A 23,657-nucleotide genomic window follows, 5' to 3' on the forward strand; every position below is an offset into this window, starting at 1 on the left:
GTCAGAAACAAGGATAGCAAATCAGTCACAGAAACTTCCATTTGGTTTCCCGGATATCAGACTTCAGAATCAAATCAAACTGCCAACTTTATGTAAAGTACCCAACTCTCGCCCACGTGTGGCAGTACCATCACCGACTTGCCATCTGCTGGCCTGTCCACAGGATGGCTGCTCATCCCGTTAAACCCTTTAAACCCTTCACTTCTGGCCCCATGACACAAGTCCTCATACTGTACCTCTGGATCATTTTGACTTTTTGGCATTTTCTCATCTCAGTCCTCATCAGGGTTTTCCAGCTATGATAAACATTCATAGTCTCGAAAAAGCAGGGAAGAAATTGTTGTACCTGCTTTTCTTAAAAAAAAAAAAAAAAAAAGGCTCTTACCTGCCTGCTTCTACTGCCATAGAACAGTTAGAGAGCTCTGTTGATGGGCACTGGCTGTGGGGTCCGTTAACCCTATACCACAATGAGAGGCCTGGATTAAATGAGTTCAGTTTATAGAAAACCATTAACACACACTCACTGCATTAGCTCTTTCATTTCAATGTCAATGCATGCCCATCTCTTCAGGAAAACAAAAACAAAATGAAGAAACATTTTCTTTAACTACTTCTCTTTCCCTTCAGAGACAGGCTTCTTAGTACTTTATATTGCTTTTCTCTCTGACCTCATATTTACTCCTGCTCCATTGCCAGCTGTCTTACACACTTTTATTCAAATGCTCTTGCTAAGGCTGCCCATAGATACCTGACTACTTTGCTGCTAAGTTCAAAGGACCCATTTCACTTTTTATCTTGCTGAAGCTCTTGTGAAGTCTTGGACATTACACTCCTTGGAACTCTCCCCATTTTTTGCTTCTATGTCACTATCCTTTCCCAGCTTTAGTTATTATCAGTCTGGCACTGAGACAGATGACTTCTTCTTTCTTGGTCTCCTTTGGGTACTCTCCCTCAGCTCATTTCTTAAATCTTGGTGTTCCAGAAAACACCCCTCCTTCTTTCCCTCTGTTAATTTTCATACCTTAGAGTCTCCATGGGTCATTTCAACTATGCATGAATCTTCAGTTATAGTCTCTATGTTGATGATTTTCAAATCTTCAGCCCAGATCTTTCCCCCTGAGGTTCAACCTACAAATATAACTGCCTATTGGACAACTCCACCTACCTGCCCCACAGGCATCTTCAATTCAGTTTACTTGAAATGGTTTCATTTCTATTGCAAAACCGTATCTTCCTTCTCTCTCTTAGTGGTAATATTATTGGCTGGCTTGTCTAAGAAGGTAACTTGATAGAATCCTTGACTCTTTTATCTCCCCCACCTCCTATATTCAATCAATGACCAAGACACATTGTTCTCCTTGCCTGAGAGCAAATCCATCCTCTTATCTCCCAACCCCAAACTTACTCCCATTTCATGAATTAGACCCTAATCTTTTCTGGCTTGGGTTTCAAACACATAACTGTCTCTGTTTCTAGTCTTGTTCCTTATTTTTCACTTAGTCTAAATCAGCTCTAGAGTGATCTTTTAGAAACGCAAATGTGATCATGCTATTCTCTTGCTTAAAATCCTTCACTAAGTGTCCTTTTATGATAAAATCCTAGGTCACTCCCCCAACCCAACCACCGCCCCCACCCCAGCCCTTTACTGCTTCTTCTGTTGGACTGCTTTAGGGAAGATGGGCTAGAGTAATAGTTTAATCTCTAGCTATTTCATGCTTGGCTTCACTTTACTGAGGCTGCCAATTAGTGATTTAGAGGTGAACTCTTATGTGCTCTGCAGTGAACTGAGGCCTGCTTAAGTAGTCCTTGAAGAGCCTTTGGCCTTATTATCACAAAAAGCCTGCACTGACTTGAACCTATGACCTCAAGTTGGAACATCTATATATTCCGTTGGCCGTCCCCTGAGTTAGGAGAGTGAGCTTTGGAAACACTTTTGTTATTTCTAAGTCCAATTTGGCCTAAATACATATATTCTCAATTTGATAATATTTTAAATGTAATCTTTTCAGAAATAGATAAGTGTTTCTTTCCTTCTACTCTCCCCTTCTTATAATTGCTTTTTAGAGAGAGGTGAGTAGATCTTCTCAACTCTACTGACTTTTATAAAATGGCATATGAGTGCCTTCATTTTCTTGTCTTGTCATCTGTCTTTCTCTGGTTTTAGAAATGGAAAGTAACAACAGCTGGGTGTGATCACGTCAGCAGGAAACATCCTCACTCCTTGCCGATTCACAAATTGCCCCTGTCTTGCTTGCTGTTTCAAACAGAGGGACAGAACATAGAATGGACAAGAAAATTAAAGGACCTGTGGATACAAATTCTACTTACAGAGATAAGGCAGGATCAATAAAGAAAGAAAGGATACACAAATGCCAAAGACCCCCAAAAGAAAAAAATATAACAAAAGTAACTCAGAAAAATTAGATCCGGAGAGAACAAAAGGAGACACTGTTTTCTTAAGACAAAAAAAAACAAAAAACAAACAAACAAACAAAAAAAAACAAACAAAACAAAACATTTAGAAATGTTTTTTTCACAGCTGGTAAAGAAAATATGGTTTGTATAAAATATTCTAAAAGGTCGACAACTAGACAGTTATCGTGGTAAACTTTCTCCTCTCTACCTGTTAGTCTTGTCTATAGCCTGAAAGAAATGACTGTCAAGGGGAAGAAAATCAACACTATGCATCTTACACAAGGATATCCTCCACCAGGGTGTGAAGGGCACTGGGATTGCGGATCAGTTTGTCCAGGAAGCTGACAATGTCAGTAAATTTCGGTCTGTGATTTCTCTCCTTCTGCCAACAATGGAGCATCAGCTGGTGTAGAGATGCTGGACAGCCCATGGGAGCCGGAAGTCTATAACCTTCTTCAATGGACAGAATGACCTAAATGCAAACACACACAGGTTAGTCTCTTACTTTTTGGGACAGATAACACAATATATGCTAAATTATAATTCTTTTTTATTCAGGAAGTAGAAACAAAAATATTGGTAAACATGAAAACTTGTGGGTACAAGCAGCCCAAACAAAGATAAATACAAAAGTTGCAAGTATCTACATTAAAATCTGCTGATGTCTCTTTGAGGAAAATGTTTTTAAACATGTGGTATTCAGAAGGGAGGTTAAACTTCATCACAATTTCGAGAAATAGTTCCTGTGTGATTTAGCTGGAATGTCTCAAACCCAATTAGGACATCAGAAAGTCAGCATAAGATTGATGTGTTTGGTGCAAACCACATGTGACAAATGTGTTAAGTAAAATTGTACCTCTGTTGAAGCACTGAATTCCTGAGTCATTTTTTATCCTTTTATAATAATGTCACTGTGTATTCTTTTGCTGGCTATCATTCCTTCTTTCTTCTTTATTGCTTATTTAATTTCTCTTTGCTTACTTCTGCCTTTCCCTTAGTCTGACACCAACATGATTATGAAGTTCTCTATGAACTTCTAAGGTCATTCAACCCTTGAAATGCTCTCAGTGGCTAGCTTAAAACTACAGAGCAACAGGATCGTTCAAGCCTGAGTGTCCTCAGGGCCAGCGCTCTCCAATAGAACTTTTTTCCTCTCTGTCCAACATGATAGAAACTAGTCACGTGTGGCTGTTGAGTGGTTGAAATGTGGCTAAGAAGACTGAGGAACTGAGCTTTGTGTTTTAGTTCATTTTAATTCATTAAAGTTTAAATTTAAATAGCCCCATGTGGCTAGCGGCTACTATATGGGAGAGGGAGGTTCTAGGGAAAGGAATCTCTATAAGAAGCCGAAGTTAAGAATAACAATGTGATGACAATAAGGTATTTTCTTTTGTTTTGCTTTTTTGAACTCAAGAAATCAAATATAAGATAAGGCAGGATAGTCATCTATTTTGTATATGACCCACCTGGGAATCTCCTAATAATATAATATAATTGACTTGGAATTTATATAGCTTATTTTTTTATGTGTACAAAGTATTCATGTGGCCCTTTATCTTTTTTTTTTTTAAGATTTTATTGATTTATTTTACAGAGAGAGAGAGAGAGACAGAGAGAGAGCAAGAGTGGGGAGGAAGCAGAGGGAGGTGGGGGAGAGAATCTGAAGAAGACCCATGTTGAGTGTGGAGCCTGACATGAAGCTCGAACTCATGACTTCGATATCACGACCTGAAACCAAAAGTCAGGTGCTTAACCAACTGAGCCACCCAGGTGCCCCATTATGCAACCCTTTATTCTTATATCATCTCTGGAAGAAAGAAAAAGGAAAGGGTCCATCCCCCCATTTTTGAGATGGGAAGCTGAGGAACAGACTGATAGTTAAAGGCAGGCACACATCAACTTCATCCCTGCCTTCATCAACAATAGATACAAAAATGCAAGTGCTGAGATTATTAACCCGAGACCTCTCTTTATGGTAGCATCAGCTACACACTTTTTGTAATTTGTAAAAACACATCTTAATTTCTTTTTAATTTACACTGTTGACAGGACTCTGAAATGTCCATAATTCATGCTAGAAGCAGTTCGCAAAAAGGAGCAATAATATGCTTGTAAGAACCTCTTAACTGCTAAGCTTTAGCTTTTTGGTACTACGGAATTTCTCATAATCCCATCAGTGTCTTTGTGACCAGAACACTTTAACCTGTCAGGATACTAGCATTTTTGTATTCATTTTATCCCATTATTGAACAAGATTTTTTTCTTATCTGTTTTCTGATTATGTTTGTTATCAACTAAGCTTGGATTTTAAGACCTTTTGTGACACATTTTAGTAAAATAAGATATGTGTAAAATGCTTGTATAGCCTCAAAACTACTGTGGATAGTTCTGAAAAGTAGCTAAGAAAAATAGGACAGAATTCCATTATAAAAAGACTTTAAAATCCCACCCTAGGAGAGCACTCTAGTTGATTTACCACAGTTACCTAATTATAAGTGCATAGAATAAAATAGATGACAATTGAGGTTATATTTTGAGAAAAAAAATATTAGCTACTTATTGAGTATCTATCAGGTGCTACATGATTTGCATCTTTTTCTTCACTGTGTAAAATAACTCAATCCAATAGTTGTTATTATCTCTATTCTTTTTTTTTTTTTAAATTGGAGCCTACGTGGGACTTGAACTCATGACCCTGAGATCAAGATCAAGCTGAGATCAAGAGTTGGATGCTTAATGGACAGAGCTCCCAAGGTGCCCTTTATTGTCTTATTCTTAAGTGAAAAAATTTAGACCTAGAGAGATTAGGAAAATTGCCCAAATTCACACAGCATAGGTGGCAGAGCTATCATTTAAATTGAGTTCCATTAGCTTCCAAACTTTTTTCTCTGACCACTCCCCAGAAATGCTTTTTAGTTCTCACGATAAATCTTCCTTTCCAATGTTATATCAATTAACAGGATTTTAGGAGTGATTTCCATGTTACCTTTTGTCATAGCATTTGATTTCATTGTTTTTCTTTGGATCTCAACTTTATATTCTGTGTAAATCAAACATGTATTTACTTCATAGTTTGCAAAATGTTATCTTAGCCTGAACAGAGTGATTTCTGAATGCTTCTGAGTCTTGTACACATTTCTATTATTGCATCTATTACATTGCATTGTAACTATTCATCTGCTTTTCCACTAGGGCTATACATACTTGAAAGCAGGAATTATGCCTGTAGATTTTACATTCTTATCATTTAGTATGGTGCCTAACACATTAATAAATGTTATGGAACAAAATCAAAGCTATTAGAAGAAATTTTGAATTTATTTTGATAGAGCAGCAAATTCTTAGAAAACCTGAAGTTTTAAACTACCCAAGAAGCATTCAAAGTATAAGCATGGCAGCATTTGGAATCCCCTCCGAAGGAAGGAAGTGTTAATCAAAGATTGGCGCTTCGAGCAGCATTCTCCAAGTGATCTCATGATCTCACTTTGGTTTGCTTGGACAATAAGCCAGTGAGACCAGGGTTTGCTATTCCCCAGGAGAGAAGGACTGGACTCAAACTCAGCTTTCTGTGAGACTGGTGGGTTCTTCCTCCTGTCTAGAGGGGTTACTATTTCCCAGTGTCTTCATGGTCCTTTGCTGACTTTCCTAGACAACTGTGGTAAATAATTAATGTCCAGTGCAGACTGCTTAGTGCCAACTGGGTTGTTCATAATCTCTTTTGACAAATTGCTCTCATAATTGTCTGTAAAAGAAGAGTGTGGATCGTTGTCTGGAACCTTTACCCATAATGAGTTCAGCAATGTTGCTGGCCCCAGGATGCTTTTCTGTGGGAACAGTGGCCTTTTCTTCTGGTTGAACTCTGACTTTTACATTTCCTTAATTTTTTAACTTGTGACTTTGTAAAATTTGTGGAGCCCAGTATCATGTCAATTGTCATACATAAAGGGTCCTTGTAGGATAATAGTAACATCAATAACAACCCTGACAATAACAGCTAACTGTTAATGAGAGCTTTCGGATACTTCCAGGTACCAGTTCTAAATGATTTACATGTATCAACTCTTTCAGTCCTCATAAAAACCTGTGAGGTAGGTACCATCACTTTCCCTACCTTACAGAAAAGGAATGTAAATAGAGAGAGGTTTAACTTGCCCAAGATTGTACCCTTAAAAGTCCTGGCTTCAAGGGAGCCAAAGGAAGAGATTTAAGCGATGTGATCCACAAAAAGGTTAAAAGACAACTTCCTAAAGGATTTTTTAATTTATTCATCCAAAGAGATATATATTAACCATTTAACATGTACTATTGAGCATGCTATGTATAAGAGGTAACAAATGGGTAAGAAACATCTGTCTTTAGGAAACATATAATCTAGTGAAGAAGACTGGGGAGTTTGAATACAGTAAGTGCCAAGTAGAACAGGGAGTTATGGGAGTATGTGAAGAACTGCCTAACCTAGCCGTGGTTCTCAGAGGAGGTGAACTGGATCTTACAGAAGTGTAGAAGGTAGCAGGGTCAACTGGATAGGTTGAAGGTAGACTATGGGACCTGCTCAGGGAATGAAAGTAGATTTGTGCAGCTAGAAGAGAGACTTCAAAGAGAGGGATGGCACGATTTGAGGTTGGGAGGTTAAGTAAAAATAATAGTTCTTAGGATCATGAATGATTTTGTATGCTACGAGTGACTTTTTTCAAAGGGAAAAGGGTTTTAGCAAGTAAATGACATTAGATTTGCCTTTGGGAAGCTCACACTGGCTTCAGTGTGGAGAGCACACTGGGAGAAATGGGAGGTCAGGAAGGAGGTTTGCAGTGATCCAGGCAAGAGATCCCAATGGTCTTAGTGGAGGCAACAACTGTGGCATACAGGAAGCGAGCTGATTGGACAGGAACACAGGATAGGGCTAAGGTTAGACATGGCAGGACAGGTTTTTGGGTTGGTCTCCTGGTAAAGACAGAGACCACAGGAGAAGAAACAATTTTGGGGCCGGAGTGATGACGAGTTCAATTTCCTCTGAGCTTTCTGGTTTCAGATTCAAATAACATATTAACTTTGAGAGCTTATTATGTGCCACACTCTGGCTTAGCTTGCTTTATTTAGGTCTCAGATTACCTTATTATGTGAGTATGGTTATGCATATTTTATAGGTAAGAAAGCCGAAGCTCAAACTGATAAATAGATTGGGTCAGTATTGCATAGCTAATAATTCCCTGAAAAAAGAACTGATATTATCATCTTGATAGCCTCTGGATCATGGTAGTGGTAGTGAACGTCTGTCCTGAGGCTTGAGCCAGATCCCTGACTTTGTGCCAGAATTAGATCTTGAGCCTCTCTCCCCGTTCTGTACACTCCATGCTGCCCCACCTACCTGCGTGTGCTGGCCACAGCCGCAGCTCATGCTCTGCCTTCTCTGTGGGTTTTTTAGATCTATCACTTTCAATAGATCTTTCTGAGGTTGTCAAGCAGACACCTTAGATTTATTTTGTTCAAAACTCACCCCATTCCTCCTTTGGGATTCCTGTCCCTTGCAAAGAGTACCACTGTTCTTCAGTGACTCAACACAGAGATCAAGGAGTCATTTGGGACTCTCTCTTCCCTGATGCTCAAAAGCACCTGAATTCGTGCTAATTCTACTACCTTCATATATTTTAAGTCCGCTCCAATTTGAATTCTCCCTCCACATGATTTCTTTCCCAGTTTGCTAACAGCCTCCTAACTAGTCTACTCTCTTGCTTTCTCTTCTCCACTCATCTCCCACAGTGCAGCAGAAGCAATCCTGAGGTGGTACTGTGATCCCATTTCTCCCACGTCTGAAATTCTGTGGCGGCTCGCCTTGAGCCTGGCTCTCGGTCCTCACCTCTGTCTGGGTCCAGGCCTTTGCTCTGGCCATTCCAAAACACTTGTGCTCTTTCAGCTGGGTGAGCTGGACCCCTCAAGGGCAGCAACTGTTTCTTTTGCCCATAGGTTCCCAGCATCTAGCACAATGCCTTGTCAAGTAAAAAAATAGAGCTTCAGTGATCACATATGTGATCTATGAAAGCTGTATTTTATGGGCAGCTTGAGAAAACCTATATTAACCTTTATCTTCATAAACATGTCTTTGGTGAGCAGCTTTGTTTTATAGGTATTTTCTGATTCCTTAGTTAAGGGCTCACGAGGAGCTAGAAGCATATGGGATGCTTTGTCTAAAAGACTAATTGAGGTTTGTTGTTTTAGGATATGAAAGGGTGATAATTAACTACAGAGAATTTTGTAACAGTTTGTGATAGGTGTAGGCTGTCATCCTTTGAAAAGAGTTATACAAGGTTAAACCCTTATTTAAAAATGCAAGAAGAAAATTAAAGTGAAAAAATATGAAAATGACTGCAGTAATAATTTCCATGCAGAGGTAGAAGGAATTAGATTCTGTCAGAATTTATTATCTAAAACCTGGCTGGTTATTCCAAATAGACCGTACTGGTTCCTTGTCATTGACACCGCAATTTTTAGCAGCCTAGAATGAACATAAGGCTCAGTTGGGGCACGTAGCAGACTGTTCTGCTCTTGCTGAATCTGATGAGTTTTCCAATTGTGTTGACAGTTTCTGAATCAAAGCGGGCAATGTGCACCTTTTATTAAGCCAGGCAAACAAGAAGTAGACAGTCAATATGAAGACGCCAAGACATCCCTGAACAATACCATTGAACAAGGACTGCTTGGGCTGTGCAGGGAATTACATTTTTATGTTATAAGGCTGCTAAGTATCTCCAAAAAGAAGCACATTGAATTTAGTTATTCATACTTTCTTTTAAAAGAAACTGTCTCAAAATTTTAGTCTACCAAAATGTACGTTAGTAAATGGAATGTGAAATGATTTTATTTTTATCTTGCCTCTAAATATTCATCATGGCTTTGTGGAAAACCTATAGTCTTAGGTAGAATGAGGATAGTGAAGCAAAGGGTCCCAATATACACTTCCTTTTTGGGGTAATGATTACTTATATTTATTAGGATATTTGATTTTTAATACAATAATACTGAAAACTCTGGTAATCTCTTTTCCTGATATGCAACATAAAGATTGTGTCTACATGGGAGAGGGGGGAAAAAAGGAAGGAAAGATGTAGTTATAAGTAAATAACATTTGTAATCTTATACTGATTTTCTTATTCAAAATTTTTCCACATCCAGGATTTAAAATTCAGTGAAAGGCAATCAAGACCCAAATGAAATTCAGTGTATGATAAGAAAAAAGGATATGGGGTAGTGAAAAAAATAAGGTGCAGATAGAAAACATTTTTTCAGAGGCTCATTTGTAATTTGTAGATCATTAGGGCATGGAAACCTAAGATTTCCTTTTCAACTTTAAGATAAAAAATTCCTTGAAAGTCTACATTTAGGGCAGTTCCCAAACCTCACTTTTTGGAACTGACTATAGAATGTCAAGGACCTTTTTCAAATGAAGAGTGGTTGTCTACAGGAGGTTACTATCTTTGAGACTGTTGAATGAGTGGACACAATGAGGAACAATATGAAATGTAAGACTCTCAGAGGTTAAAGGTTCTTGGTAAGATTTGCCATTTGGAGAATTGTTTACCCCTAATGGTTGAAAGTCACACCTGTTGTGACAAATAACTAACATTATGTAATGATGTTTCAGCTTGTAAGTCATGCAAAGAGCATTAGCAAAGCAATCCCCTGTACTGCATTGAAGTCCTAAACTGTTGGGCAGGCCTCTATGTCCTCATTAACGAAGAAAAGACAACTGGATTCAATGCTTGCAATTGTACTATTTAGCTCAAAAAGCTAGAGTCACTGAAACTGAGGTCTTTATCTGCAGGGCCTTTGGTAACCTCTCTACATCCTGAGGTTCTGTAACCTCCAGCTCTAGATTTGGCCTTCACAGAATAGGACTGTTTCCCACAGAATTCCAAATGCAGGGAGATCAAACCCCAGACAGGGCTAGAGACTATCCTGGCAAGCTAAGACATATGGAAATCAAGTTTATGAGTACAAAGAAAAGGGGGCTCTTAAAATGTCCTCTTTGTAAATGCTCCAAAGAGAGCAAAAGATGGAATAAAAATTTTAAGAGCTAAAGATTATAAATATATTTCAATATGTAAATATATCAAATGTATAATTAATTTTTTATGAAAACATTACTGGCATGTATACATTTTCTAGCTTTGTGGTCATTTAGTTACAAAAAAATTTCCCTTGAAAATTACCCTGTGGTAGTAGCATACTGGTTATTGGTTTCCTCTACTTGGAACTTTACCATCTGAATTATGTACAATGGTGATTGATTGCCTTTCATAATATTCTCTATTACTCTTGACTCTAGCAGACGTGCATCATGCTAGTATAATTAGTATATATTTAATTAAAATGCTGCTATTGCCTACATACTGATAGTAGCAGTTCTTGAAAAATTGTGCAAAGGAAGGCCATTTTGGCAATTGCCTTGGTATAGTACGTATTCAAATAAATGCAAAAATTCCCTCAGTAATATGGAAAGGTTGAAATAATGGGAATGGGCCTTTAGCAATTTCCTGTATCTTTCTTACACAGATCATTACACAAAGACCATTACATAATAAAGAAGAGTTTGGAAAATCTAATCAGAGACAAAAATTGGAAATGACTGGACTCTCTGAGTCATAAAATCATACTGCATTTCTAGGTTAGTGGATTCTACCCATCCATTATTCTTGGCTGAAATACTGACCTATAATTGTAAAGGTTATAGAATTATGAGGACAAACAAGAAATAGGGTAAAAGGTTATTTTCTTCCTTTATAAATTTTTGAAAAAAGAAATCAATTCCAATAAGGTCAAAAGGTTCCTTTCAACTGCATGACCTATAAAAAGAAAACCCTGAAGATAAACTCTAATTTTTTTCTTCATGTAAGCTTCAGAAAGCAATCTAAAGCAAAACTTACTATTCTATAAAAGCTTTCGAAAACTAAGGAGCATAAACCCCTCAGAAAGACTGAGGCAGCATTATGTTTCCTAGTAAGCCTCAAACAAGATATTCTCTAATACTGGCTCTCTTTTTGGAAAAATGAACTAGCTTGGCAGCATATGTCTAAGTGATACCATACCCATGAGACATTTGGGTTTCAAATTGCTTCAAGTTTTTGTGTGTGTGTGTGTGTATGTTTTTGTTTTTGTCTTTGTTGTTTTTTTTTTTGTTTTAAAACAGCATCATGTCAAGGAAAAAAACAAAACCAAACAAAACCCAAGACTCTGGATTTGTGTTCAGATCATTAGATCAAGCCAAGTCGCCTCTCATTTATGTGGTATTAGTTTTTTTCCCTACATATTAACTCTGTGGGGATTTGGTTATTTAATGTTGCCTATTGTTCATGTTTTGCTTCCATTTTCTTCTGTTAAGCACATTATACAGTGTAAGTGTTGGAAGAACCGCGGTGCCCTTGGTGTCATCTTTGGAACTTGCATAGCTCCTAGCATTACATTGTACTTCCATTGTATAATAAACAACAATTACTTGAACTTGGATGAAAATAACATAAAACATAACCCAGCAATACCTTTAAAAAAAAAGAAGAAAAACAGCTAGGAAACAGCAAGGAGCTGTACACCTTCAACATGTCTATGACATGTTTCTGGTAGTAGGCTTAATTTGTCCATCATTAGAATTTGATTTTAACCTACTGCTGTATATACTTTTGAGAAATGTAATAAATATGTTACATTTTATAAATTTTTAATATCCAGACACAGAACATTACAAAAAAGATTTATAGTTCCAAACAACAGGGAGTCAATATGCATTCTTTTGCTAACAGAAAACAACAAAAACACTTCTCTTGTGATAGATTGGCATATATAATTAAAGATGCTTTCATTTCATTATATAGAACCTCTGTAGTATAGAGATTCCTTTGAAAATTAGACTTCTACAGTATAACTTAGAGGGTAAAAGCATGTACTTTGGAGTAAGCAAGGGGCTTGAACTTTAGTTCTACTATTAACTAGCTAGTATCCTTGAGTAAGTTATTTAAATTTTCTGGAAAGCCTCAGTACTCTTACCTAGAAATGGTAGTAATAATAGTATTTATTTTAGATAATTATTTTGAAGATTAAATGAGCTAACAATCTAAAATACTTGGCTCATAATAAGCTCAGAAAATGGAAACTATGATTATTACATTTGATTAATTCAACACCTTCTATGTACCAGGTGTTTTACATATATTATCCAGTCCTGCAGTTGAGTATTCTGAATCCTGTTATGGATAGCATCTCAGAAAGCTTAAACCACTTGCCTAAGATAACACAGCCAGTGAATTGTGGAGCTGGGATTTGAACCCAGCTCTTTCTAGCCTTAAAGCAGTTGCTCTTCACTGGTAGTGATTTTTGTACCCCATCTCTGACTGGCCAATGTCTGGGGCCAATTTTGGTTGTCATGTCTGGGAAGATGGTACTGATATCTCAGGGGTAAAGTAAAGGCTGGGGATGCTACAAAACACCGTACAATGTACAAGGCAGCCCCCCACAACCAAGAATTACTCAGCTCAACATGTGGTATGCCAATAGTTCTGAAACTGAGAAACCTTGCTCCAAAGCTCTCATGATCTTGCTGATATACCAGCTGCCTCGCTAGAATACAGTGATGCATGATGTTAATGTTTTGATATTGCAGTAAATAAAGTTGCTCTTGAAAAAGAATTTATACCAAAAAAGGACACAATAGTATATCTCAGGCAACACAACTGCTTTCTTTTGGGGGGCCTCCCCCCTCACTGCCTGTGGTTATGGGGAAACTGCCAATCACAGTGCTCATCTGCCTGTGAAGGCACAGGCTGGTACATAAAGCTAGCTGGGTCAATCACAGTGTCTACTTCCCTGGCCTGCTTTTGGTTCAGGGTTGGGCAAGACCCTGACAGAGCCAACTAGAGTCTTCTCTAGGATTCATATGTGAGTTTTCACAGAGGAAAAAGTTTCATTCTGCCAAGGTTGCCAAGCTGGAATGCTGAGTCCTGGAGTGTAAAGAGTGTAACAGAGGACCTTTGCTGTAGGAGAAAATGAGGTCAACAGATCTAGGGAACCACTAAAAACTCTGCATGATCCCTGGGATACAGCACCACTAACCTTCTTAGTCTCATGAATGAAATGTTTAAAATTTTTTTTACTCAAGTTAGTTTGGGTTGAGTTTCTGTCATTTATAATCAAAAGAATGCTGAATAATAGAGTTTGCATGCTTTTTCTGACATATATTAAGAAAAAAATAACTATGCTCCATTCACAGTGTTGTTTCTATCTTAAGGAAAAAAAAGAAAAAAAAAGAAAAAAAAAAAGAAAAAAAAAAGAAGGCATGAGGACTACCCTTGAGGAATGCACATTCTCCATGGGGGCAGGGCTAGGACTTAGGAATATCAGAAGTTCACCTTCTCATCTATGTAGTGGCCTCCTTGAGAGCAGACACTGGGTTTCTATTTCTCCATCCCCGCCCCACAGGCACACCTGACCCAGTGACTGGCACATGTTTAATAAGTAACTGCTGACTAGCTAAGCAGATGGCACCTGCTGTTATGTTTGTAAGGTCTTTTATGGTCTAATCTTGTCTACTCTTTTCTTATTTCCTTTCCCTAATGTACAATACTACTGACCTGTGGGAAACTCATTATATTATTCACTAAAACAGATTCTACAAACTCAGAATTGTTCACTGTAATAAAATATGCCATGGTATACAGAATAGAGGGACAATTTCATAAAAACGTTCTGAAATTTCCTGAACTCACATAAAATCATAAGACACGTTAGCATTCTGTATTTAAGCCCACAGCTTAAACTCACAAAATGTAGTAAAAGTATAAAATATTCAAAAAGAACATAGTTGGATTTTTATTGTCCAAAATATTACTTTCCTTATTTAAAATGCACCTTGGCAAACAAAAGACAATACTTTGACCAAATAAATGAGAAATGCAGAACAAACAGGGAATAACTGGTATTTGGAGAGGAGCAGCTGGGAAAGTTTTGATTAAGCTATTTCTGCTTCCAAACAGAAATTCTGGTTACAGGATCCATCACAGATATGCTGACTTCCAATATGTTAAGCTAAACAGAATTTCAACTCTTTACAGCAGCAGCAAAAAATAGTCACAAGATACATAAAAGATTTCAGCTCTTACCACTTTCCTCTGGTCTTGTATTGATCTGAGGACCTCAAGAGTTTGAATCCCTTTCCCACCCAGAAACTTTTGTTCTCTTATTTTTAGATTCTTGCTTGGATACTTTTTGGTAACCACTCAGAGATGATGAAAATTTCCAGCTTAGTTTCTACCTGGTCCTCAAAAAACAGTCAAGCTCTGGGTGGAGGGAGCACTCAGGCTCAGCCCTGTGCTGTGGGCATTGGCAATCCTGAACAAATGAGAACAGCCTTAATGTCGGGAGTCTATTACTGGCTGCAACAGCTTCTTCTGGTTCCAGATATAGTCTCTGTGGCCAAATGAGGTCTAATAGACAGAATCATTCTCTAAATGGTCATCTTGGCCACAGATCATCCATAACCATGGCCAGAATGGCTGGGTAAGCTGTTGGGCAAGATCCGAGAAGGGAGGGGTCGACAACAGAGTTGGGAACCCTCTAGGCAACAATTAAGAACGATTTACATGGTAGTCTATGTTGGAAATTACACATTTGGACATTTTCCCCTCAGAGGCTTCTCTCCTAAAAAATCTGGCTTGTGCTGTGGTATCTTAAACATATACCTGCTCTGTTCTGTGAAAGTCCTGTCTCCTCCTTGTCAGAGATTCTGGAATGTCCTGAACTTCAGAAAAGAACCACCTGGATCATTCCCTTGTCGACACAAGTACGATAATTTCTCCAGAGATGTTAAAAATCATAGCTTATTATTGTTAAAAGGGATAGTAAAAATCACCTAACCCAGTCCTTTTATTATATTTATTGGTCATGAAGCTGAGGCACTTTGAAAATTAAGTGGGCTTTTATTGTTGAATTATAGTCTACATAATGATAGCCATGGTTACTTAATTGGCAGTACAGTGTACCCTAGCTGGTAAGATGATAACTCAAGGGGCGGAAAAATAATGGAATTTCTCTTTACATTTATTTTTCTCATTCCACTATAAGAAAGATTATTTATAAATGTTTATGAAGAATAACTAATTATGACTTTATGACCACACAAAAATGACTTTGATGAATGTATTTGGCACTGTACATAATGTATTCAAAATCAACCCCTTTGCATTTTTTATTCTATTTTTATGTTCTTTTCCCCCAAAGCAGGGATTATCATGTTATGATACTACGTCTTTCACTTCTGACTTTGTTTACAGTCTATCTTCCTTCTGCTGGAATGTGAGCTCCAGGAAGACTAGACATCACTGGCTACATAGGGAGCTACATGGACTGTAAACCAAACCAAAAAAGAAGCAGTTATTTTCTCCTCTCTTTTCCTTGCCCATGTCTTGTTCTAGAAGGTTATTAGCATGTCCTCTAAGATCACCATCAAATTGCTCGCTATATGATTCTAGGGAAATCATGTCGCATTTGTATACCTCAGTTTCACAAGTACGTTGGACTTGGGCTGGACTAGATAATCTTTTGGTCCCTTCCAGATATAGCATTTCTTCTCTGTTCTATTTCTAGTTCCTAGAACAGAGAAGGTACCCAATAAATATTTTTAAATGAATAAATGAATATATTAGTATGGTAGTACCGGTACATAATGCGCAAACAAATATATGTCAGCTGTGAATGCTCGAGAACTTTTTATCCGTAAGGGTATATTGTTTGTAATGTTTGGAGCCTATGAATTGGGCATTTTTTATTTGAAGTCTGCTGGGGGAACTGGTTAAGTACTAAATGGGATACTAATGAAAGATGGCACTTGAAGTGAGGGCTCTTCTGTGCAGTGGAGACTAACTCACTGGGAAAAGGATTTTTTATTCTGGAGATTTGCTTGAGTGGCCTATTTTAGTCATGAGAAAGTAGGATAAGTAGGCAAGCATTATTTTGAGCTTAGAGCAGAGCAGGAACTATGGTGACTGAATGCAGGGCTTCCGTTACCTTGGATAATGGGTTTTTTTAAAAAATTAGTTCCTTTCAGGATTAAAGGGGCAAATTTCTGCTTCTGAGATTCAATTTTAAGAAGAGCTGGACTGGCGATCACAAGTTGCCCCAAACAAGGCCCAGTGGCAGAAAAGAGCAATGAAGTCCTTCAAATAAAATTCCCTGAAGAATAGTAGACTCTTGATAAATGACCTGGATCCAAAAGTCTTAAGTTTTGGGAGTTGAGCTGAGGTCACGGGTTAGGGCACAGTCTATACTTAAGGGCAGATGCTCTGCGGGACCTACCCACATGGGCTCTGTGTTTTGATGATGTTCCTTGGAGAGCAATGATTGAACAGTGTGCATGACCTCAAACTTGCTGCCATGTAGGTTTCTAGACCTGGCATTCTCTAGAGTCAACAGGTCCCCATAGACCGAGTAGGACTCAGCTTCAAAAGTCAAATTGTCTGGCAGGGAGAAACAATCGCCATGGTGAGCTAATCCAGTCTTCTCCATTCCTGGTATTAAAACTATGTTTGTTACTCAGTAAGTCCTTTAGATCCTTGGACAATGAGGTTGGGATGGAATAATGAATGAGGTATGAGGTATGGATGGAATGCCCAAGCAAATGACTGGGAAAAACAGAAACAACAACAACAGCAATAAAAAGAGATGTGAAAATAGATTTAGTCTGAGTATGTATAGAGGTTTTCTATGGTTAAATTGTCTTTTTTTTTTTTTTTTTTTTAAACTGTGAACATCCAGAAGCACATTAGAGGTGAGCTCCCATTAGCATTGAGGAAGGTAAGTGAGTGGACAAAGTCCACAAATTCTGAGATGAGAAAGTGTGAACTTAAAATCTATTTTCAGTTCTATTCTATATCTAAGAATACTTACTGGCATTGTCAGGTACTTACATTTCCTGACTACTGTTTTTATTTCTTCGGAGGTTACAGAGATCACGTGTGTTGACTTTCCTGTTGTATAATATTATTAATCGCCAAGGTAATTTTTACAGGTAAAACAGGAACAAAAGAAATTGCATAAAGGGTCATATATCTCAAAAGGTTCATATCAAATTTCATACTGATAATACATTGCCTGAAAGTACTTGCTCTTTTTCTTCTAAGTATTATTTAGTTTAAATTAATTTGCTTTTTATAGTGGCAGATTACATTGCCCTCAGGAAGAAATGAAAGGTAAACATTATCTTTGTTACTTGTAGGTCAAGACTATTGCATTAGCACAGTCATGTGTGTAGGAGCAACATGTGTAGGAGTCTCGAATGTAAGATGTGGATCAGGTATCACATGACAAAGCCCATCAGCTGGCCCCTATGACATATAGTACAGCTCAGAGTGAAAGGTTACTTAGCTTCTCAAACTCAGCCACAGACCCTGAACAACTCTCAGGAAGAGAAGGGCTAATCTGAGTGAGGGCAAAAGACATATTTACTCCTCAGTGTTAACGTGTTTATACTCACAAAATGGCAGTTTAACTACTGATGGCACTTACATCTTGGTTAGACATTTCCCAATAAGGTCTCTCTCCATAGGACATGACCTCCCACATGACAATGCCATAGCTCCACGCGTCACTTGCTGAGGAGAATTTTCTGTAGGCAATAGCTTCTGGGGCCGTCCACCTTATGGGAATTTTCCCACCCTGGAAAACAAATCGGAAATTTCTCAGCTGGCTCACAAGTGTATTAAAAAATGAAATGGCAGTCCAATTAAAAAACTTTTGTTAGAAAGATCTGAATACTGCATGATAGCATTGGCATTTTAGATAAAAATAAGAGAACAAGAATAATGTTAAATGTCAGAAATTTTTTTCCTATAATAATTATTCAGTGCTAGAAACTTTAATGGGAAGTAAGTCACACTTCAGAAATACTTTATTTCATTCATTGGGGAAATTTATTTTCACTTTAGATTCACACAATTAAACTCACTATCGTGCCATTTGAAGAAAGTTCTGGATTATAGAACATTAAAACTAAATATCATTCAACATTCATTAAACATTGTATCACATGTATAAATAATAATGAGAATAACTTCTAACCTAATTGAAGATAAATGGTTAAATGCAGAACTGAAACATTCTCTGCAGTTCAATATTTATCAAGACTTTCCCTCTTTCCTTTTTATCTATGATTATATTTACTTTAAATTAAAAAATCCTTTAACATTATACAAGGGCACCTGAGAAGGATAATTCTTCTTTGGAACACTTTAGGCCAGACTACATTCTAGTTCTTTAGTGTTCCCTTTCACATTTGAACATATTAAAGAGATGAAATAGCATGAATTTAATCTATATTGTTCAGGTATTAAAGCCCGCTATTGTGTTATACTTATTTTTTTATCAACATTTATTACATTTTATCTCTCAAAACACTCTATAAATCCTTTTTACTGTAATGACAAGAACAAAACAATTCATCCATTTGATGTACAATCTTTGAAATTTTTGTAGCTCTGAACAGCAAGTCGAGCGAGGGGAGAGCACCGCTGTCGCCACTAGATGGCGGAAGAGAACAACGAGCTGTGTCCGGACCGCATTTTTTGGCTTCCCGTGAAAATACTTCTGCAGGCTTCTGCAGGCAGGGCAGATCTTTAACTGTCAGAACGCTCCGCGATGGAATTGCCTCATCAATAGCCGCACTTCCACGACCACATCATCTGATTACCCACGTCTCCCAAAGTCCGGTGTGAGGGTGAGCGGGGGTAGGAGGTGATAGAGGGTGCATTCTCTGGCCCTTGAGGAAGTTGGGTCTGACACCTTTAAAAGGTGAAGCTGTGAATGGAATAAATCTAAACACTACTTTTTTTTTTTTTTTTTTTTTTTAAAGTAATCTAAGCATTTGCTTGAAGAGAAAAGTGATGCATCCGAAATGGGAATAATTGGGTTCACCAGGCAAATGAGTGCATTAATGGAATCCTCATCTTAAAGACTTGTAGCAAGGAACCTTGGGGATAATACTTTAAATTCAATCCCCTGATTTTACAGGTGAGTGACCGAATACAGGGTTTAGAGATTAGGAGATTCCTCTCCACATTATTAAATACATGTCTACTAACGTTATTATAATAACATTATGGGGTATTGATATAAAGTTGTAAATACTTCATTGGGGAGGAAAAGCTGGGCCAAACGAACTTTGGTGTTTTAACCCTGGGCATCTTATAATCATATATCATCGTAATATAATGGGAGGAAACTAGAAGCCTGAAGTCTGGGGTGTTCACGCTTCGTGGCAGTACCACATTAAGGCCAGGAAATTAAATTTACAAAGTCGGTGCTAGTAGTTTAAGAGGGTGATGGGTAGGGAAAGGGAGTTGCAAGAGGAGGATTCATTTCTAAACCCAGAGTAGAATTGCCAGGTGAAATACAGAACCCACAGTTAGACTGAATTTCAGGTAAATAACTTCAGGTAAATACTTTTTTTGTTGTTGTTGTTGTCGAAGTATGTCCCATAAAGGAATATATTTTTGTGTGTAAGGACGTCCCAAATATTGCATGAGACATTTACAGTAAAAATCAAAATGCATTGTTTCTCTGAAATTCAAATTCAACAGGGCATCCTATATTTTTATTTACTAAACCAAGAAACCCAATCACAGAACATGAAAAAATATTCCAGAAATGGAAATATTGTAAATGATCCAACACAACATTAGTGTTCTAAAAAAAAAAAAAACCCAGCGTGGTCTATACTTCATGAGGAGACAAGGACACTCTGACTTGTGTTTGTGTACCAGCCCTCTAGCAGCCTTTGTTTTATGGCCTATTTGTGGCTAAAACACCTTGGTCCTGTGGCTCTGCATTTTGAAGCCGCTGAAGTCAGGCTCAGGTTTGTTCTAATATGGAAGCCTCACTTCCAGAGAATAAAGACCAAATTTGTAGTTGACTTCAGAACAGATGTAAGAGCAGCAGTCTTGTTTGACATTTCTGACTCTGGATCTTTCTTTGTCTCTCCAGCAAACAATGCGTAGAAGTGTGAATTGCTAATCTGCTGGGACTGTTCCTTTGCTAAATCTTTGTGAGTTCTATTAAGGCAGGCTAAAAAATACAGTTAAGGGTTATTTTAGGTGCATTCACTTATAAATGATACCTCATATAAGTAATTCACATATACATTTATACTTCATGTATGTTGATATCACATGTAAATAATAACCTTTCCCCTTTCCTAAGATTTTATTTTTTTCCCGTGAGGAGAAGATATTACAGAATATTTGATTAATAGCATTTCTATCTGTTATGGACTGAATTGTGTTTCCTCAAAATTCATGTTTTGAAGCCCTAAACCCCAATGTGACTGTATTTGGTGGTAGGGTCTTTCAAGAGGTAATCAAAGTTAAATGAGGTCATAAGGGTGGGCCCTACACCAGTATGGCTACCGTCCTTCTAAGAAGATAAAGAGACACCAGAGGTGTGCAGGCATAGGGAAAAGGCCATGTGAGGACCCAGTAAGAGGATGGCCGTCTGCAAGCTAAGGAGAGAAATTTCAGGAGAAGCCAAACCTGCCCATATTTATATTTTGGATATCGAGCCTCCAGAACTGTGAAAAGTAAATTTTTATTGCTTGAGCCAGTCAGCCTCCGACATTTTGTTAATGGTAGCCCTAGCAGACTGATAACACCACTCTTATAAAGGAAAAAAGAAAGAAAGACAGAAAGAAAGAAAGAAAAATTTTTGTCTAGGATGAGCAACACTGCAAAATGGACAGTACATCTCTACTTCAAATTCTATGTCAAGAGCCATCTTGAAATGGGAAGTGAGAGCTAGAATAAATCTTTTTTTTTTTTTTAAAGATTTTATTTATTTATTTGACAGACAGAGATCACAAGTAGGCAGAGAGAGAGAGGAAGGGAAGCAGGCTCCCCACTGAGCAGAGAGCCCGATGCGGGGCTTGATCCCAGGACCCTGAGATCATGACCTGAGCCGAAGGCAGAGGCTTTAACCCACTGAGCCACCCAGGCGCCCCTAGAATAAGTCTTAAAGATGAAAAATCATCACAGAAGTGCTAGGGTAGGGATATAATTCTAATTTATAAAAATGCATGGTAACATGAACCTGACAGTATGTACGGACTTCAGTAATTCTTAACATGTATGAAATAGAGATAAGGAAGCTTTCAAATCTTGTTTTTTTTCTAGTGGGAGGGTATAGACTGAGCATAGTTGATCTCTAAGTGCAAGATAAACCTGAAAGGAAGAGGTCCTTACAATTACGGCATGGTCTCTATCCCCTTTCCTATTTTAGAGGAAACACAGAAGCTTAGCTTTTTTCCTTTTTTTTTTTTTTTAATTGAATGGACCAACAAACATGTGGCTTAATCTCAGCTACTTATTTTTGCCCATGATGTTGAATCATAGACAGAGGTAATGCACTAAATTACGTTTTTCTCAAAGCATTAACCACCAGATGTTTGTTTCAGGTTTGAGGAATGAACAAATAGTACTTTAGATTTGAAATCACAATCATTGGAACATTAGATGTTGCTTTACCATATGTTTATGAAGGGAAAAAAAAAGTTACCAATGATGCTAATCAAAATGACTGAATGTAACTCTAAAGTTTTCTCCAGTTCCTGGCACTTCCCTTATGCCAAGAGCTTAATCATTTAGGGAACAAAGGAGAAACAGGAAGTAAGCAAACTGGGTCTGGATCTGGATGGCTACTGAAAAGATTGTTAGCAACCCCTTTTTCCTGTTTTTTAAGTCCTATGCATAGCTTGCTGTCTAAAATGGGGTCATAGCAGAAAAAGCGCTGAAGAAACAACTAGGAACCTTGAATTAGACCTGTACACCCTCTATCTTGTATTATGGTTGTATTTAACATCTGAGGTTTAGAACCTGATCCTCTAATCTTCAGTGGAGGAGACAATCAAATGAAATATAGTAAGGTTACAAAGGCTTAATTCTGAAACCAAATAGAAACCTTCCACTAAGAAACAAGAACACTTAAATCTCTCTCCATTTCTCATGCACTGGTTTGATGGTTATCTTAAAGGCAAATGGTTTGAATAGACAGCAATCTGCCTATAGACTTTTTCTTTTTTCCTTGATCTGCCTCTGTGGTACCCGAACCTCAAGGAATATAAGAATTACACCATAGAAAACATATATACTATGCTTAAAGATTAATTTAAGAAATTTCTAATGGCAATTTTAACTAAATATTTTTCTTTATGAGATGAAAGTCTTCTACAATCTATTGTGTGACTTTGGGCAAATCTTAACTCTGAGTTATATTTCAGATCTGGAAAATGAGGGGATTTGAATTGATGATCATAAAATAATAAACTCTAGTGGGTTTTAATATGTGCCTGCAGTTTCTTGGCTCCCATTAAACTGAGTAGATAGGCCATCTGAGTTTGTACCTAGTCCATGTAGACAGAGCCTGATGACAGACAGTAGTGGAGATAAGCACACTCTTGTTTCACGTCCCAGACCAGTAATTAACGGTCACAGGGATCATCCTGAGTAGTAAGGAAGGGTAAAAAAATAACTTAATCACTTTTAGTTTAAGAAGGCAGGAGTATGAAAATACATATTAGAAAGGCACGAAACCAGGACATTGACTTTTCCCCCTCTTTGCTTTTTACTCTTAATGGGTTAAAATACACTTAATGAGCAACCACTGGTTATTTGGAAAACTCATTATACGGACACTTACTGAGGTCAGATGAAAGGCATTAGTTTGTTTGCTGAAAGGTCATTTTACATGAAAAGTTCTTGTCAGTGGGGATTACCTGTGGCAGTGGTGGTCTGGTTTGGGAAGCTATGGTGGAGGAATTAGCATTCTGAGGACTTCCACCTTAATTCAGTATGGTGTCCTAGGAAGTCAGAGCAAATCACTCTCTCACATGCGAGTTATACAGACAACCCAACCCTCACAGGGGGGTTATTCTTTCTCTTGAGAATTACTCATCTTGAGAGGTAAGTCCATCTCTGAGCATCTCTTTCTAGTTTGTATTCCCAAATCAACAAATCATAATATTATTATGTACAACTACATTATATTGTGTAAGCCTTTTTAAAAATACATCCCCATTTCCTCTCTGAGGAATGTGTACTTCCCTCGTTCATTGAAGTTTTCTGATCTGGGACAACTTTGGTACTGTGTGAAGCTTTATCCTTTTCTGAAATATGAGGATAATAACTGTCCTTTGAAGAAAGATGGAGGACTAGGATAGAACAAAT

General features: G+C 37.7%; 1 protein-coding gene across 2 annotated transcripts in view; it reads right to left on the minus strand.

The window, feature by feature from the left end:
* Positions 1–23,657, minus strand: part of LOC111148333 (EPH receptor A6) — an 874,015-nt gene that overhangs the window by 11,190 nt on the left and 839,168 nt on the right. The window contains exons 16-18 of one of the 2 annotated variants that reach the window (XM_022504843.1): positions 17,956–18,105; positions 2,694–2,887; positions 386–457 (exon numbers count right to left, since the gene is read on the minus strand). In XM_022504843.1, the coding sequence (XP_022360551.1) occupies positions 386–457; positions 2,694–2,887; positions 17,956–18,105 (416 nt within the window). The remainder of the gene's footprint in view (positions 1–385; positions 458–2,693; positions 2,888–17,955; positions 18,106–23,657) is intronic. The other variant, XM_022504851.1, reaches the window with a different exon arrangement.

This window comes from Enhydra lutris, unplaced genomic scaffold (genome assembly GCF_002288905.1).
Source record: "Enhydra lutris kenyoni isolate GAN:26980312 unplaced genomic scaffold, ASM228890v2 scaffoldscaffold2, whole genome shotgun sequence".
NCBI classification, from domain to species: domain Eukaryota; kingdom Metazoa; phylum Chordata; class Mammalia; order Carnivora; family Mustelidae; genus Enhydra; species Enhydra lutris.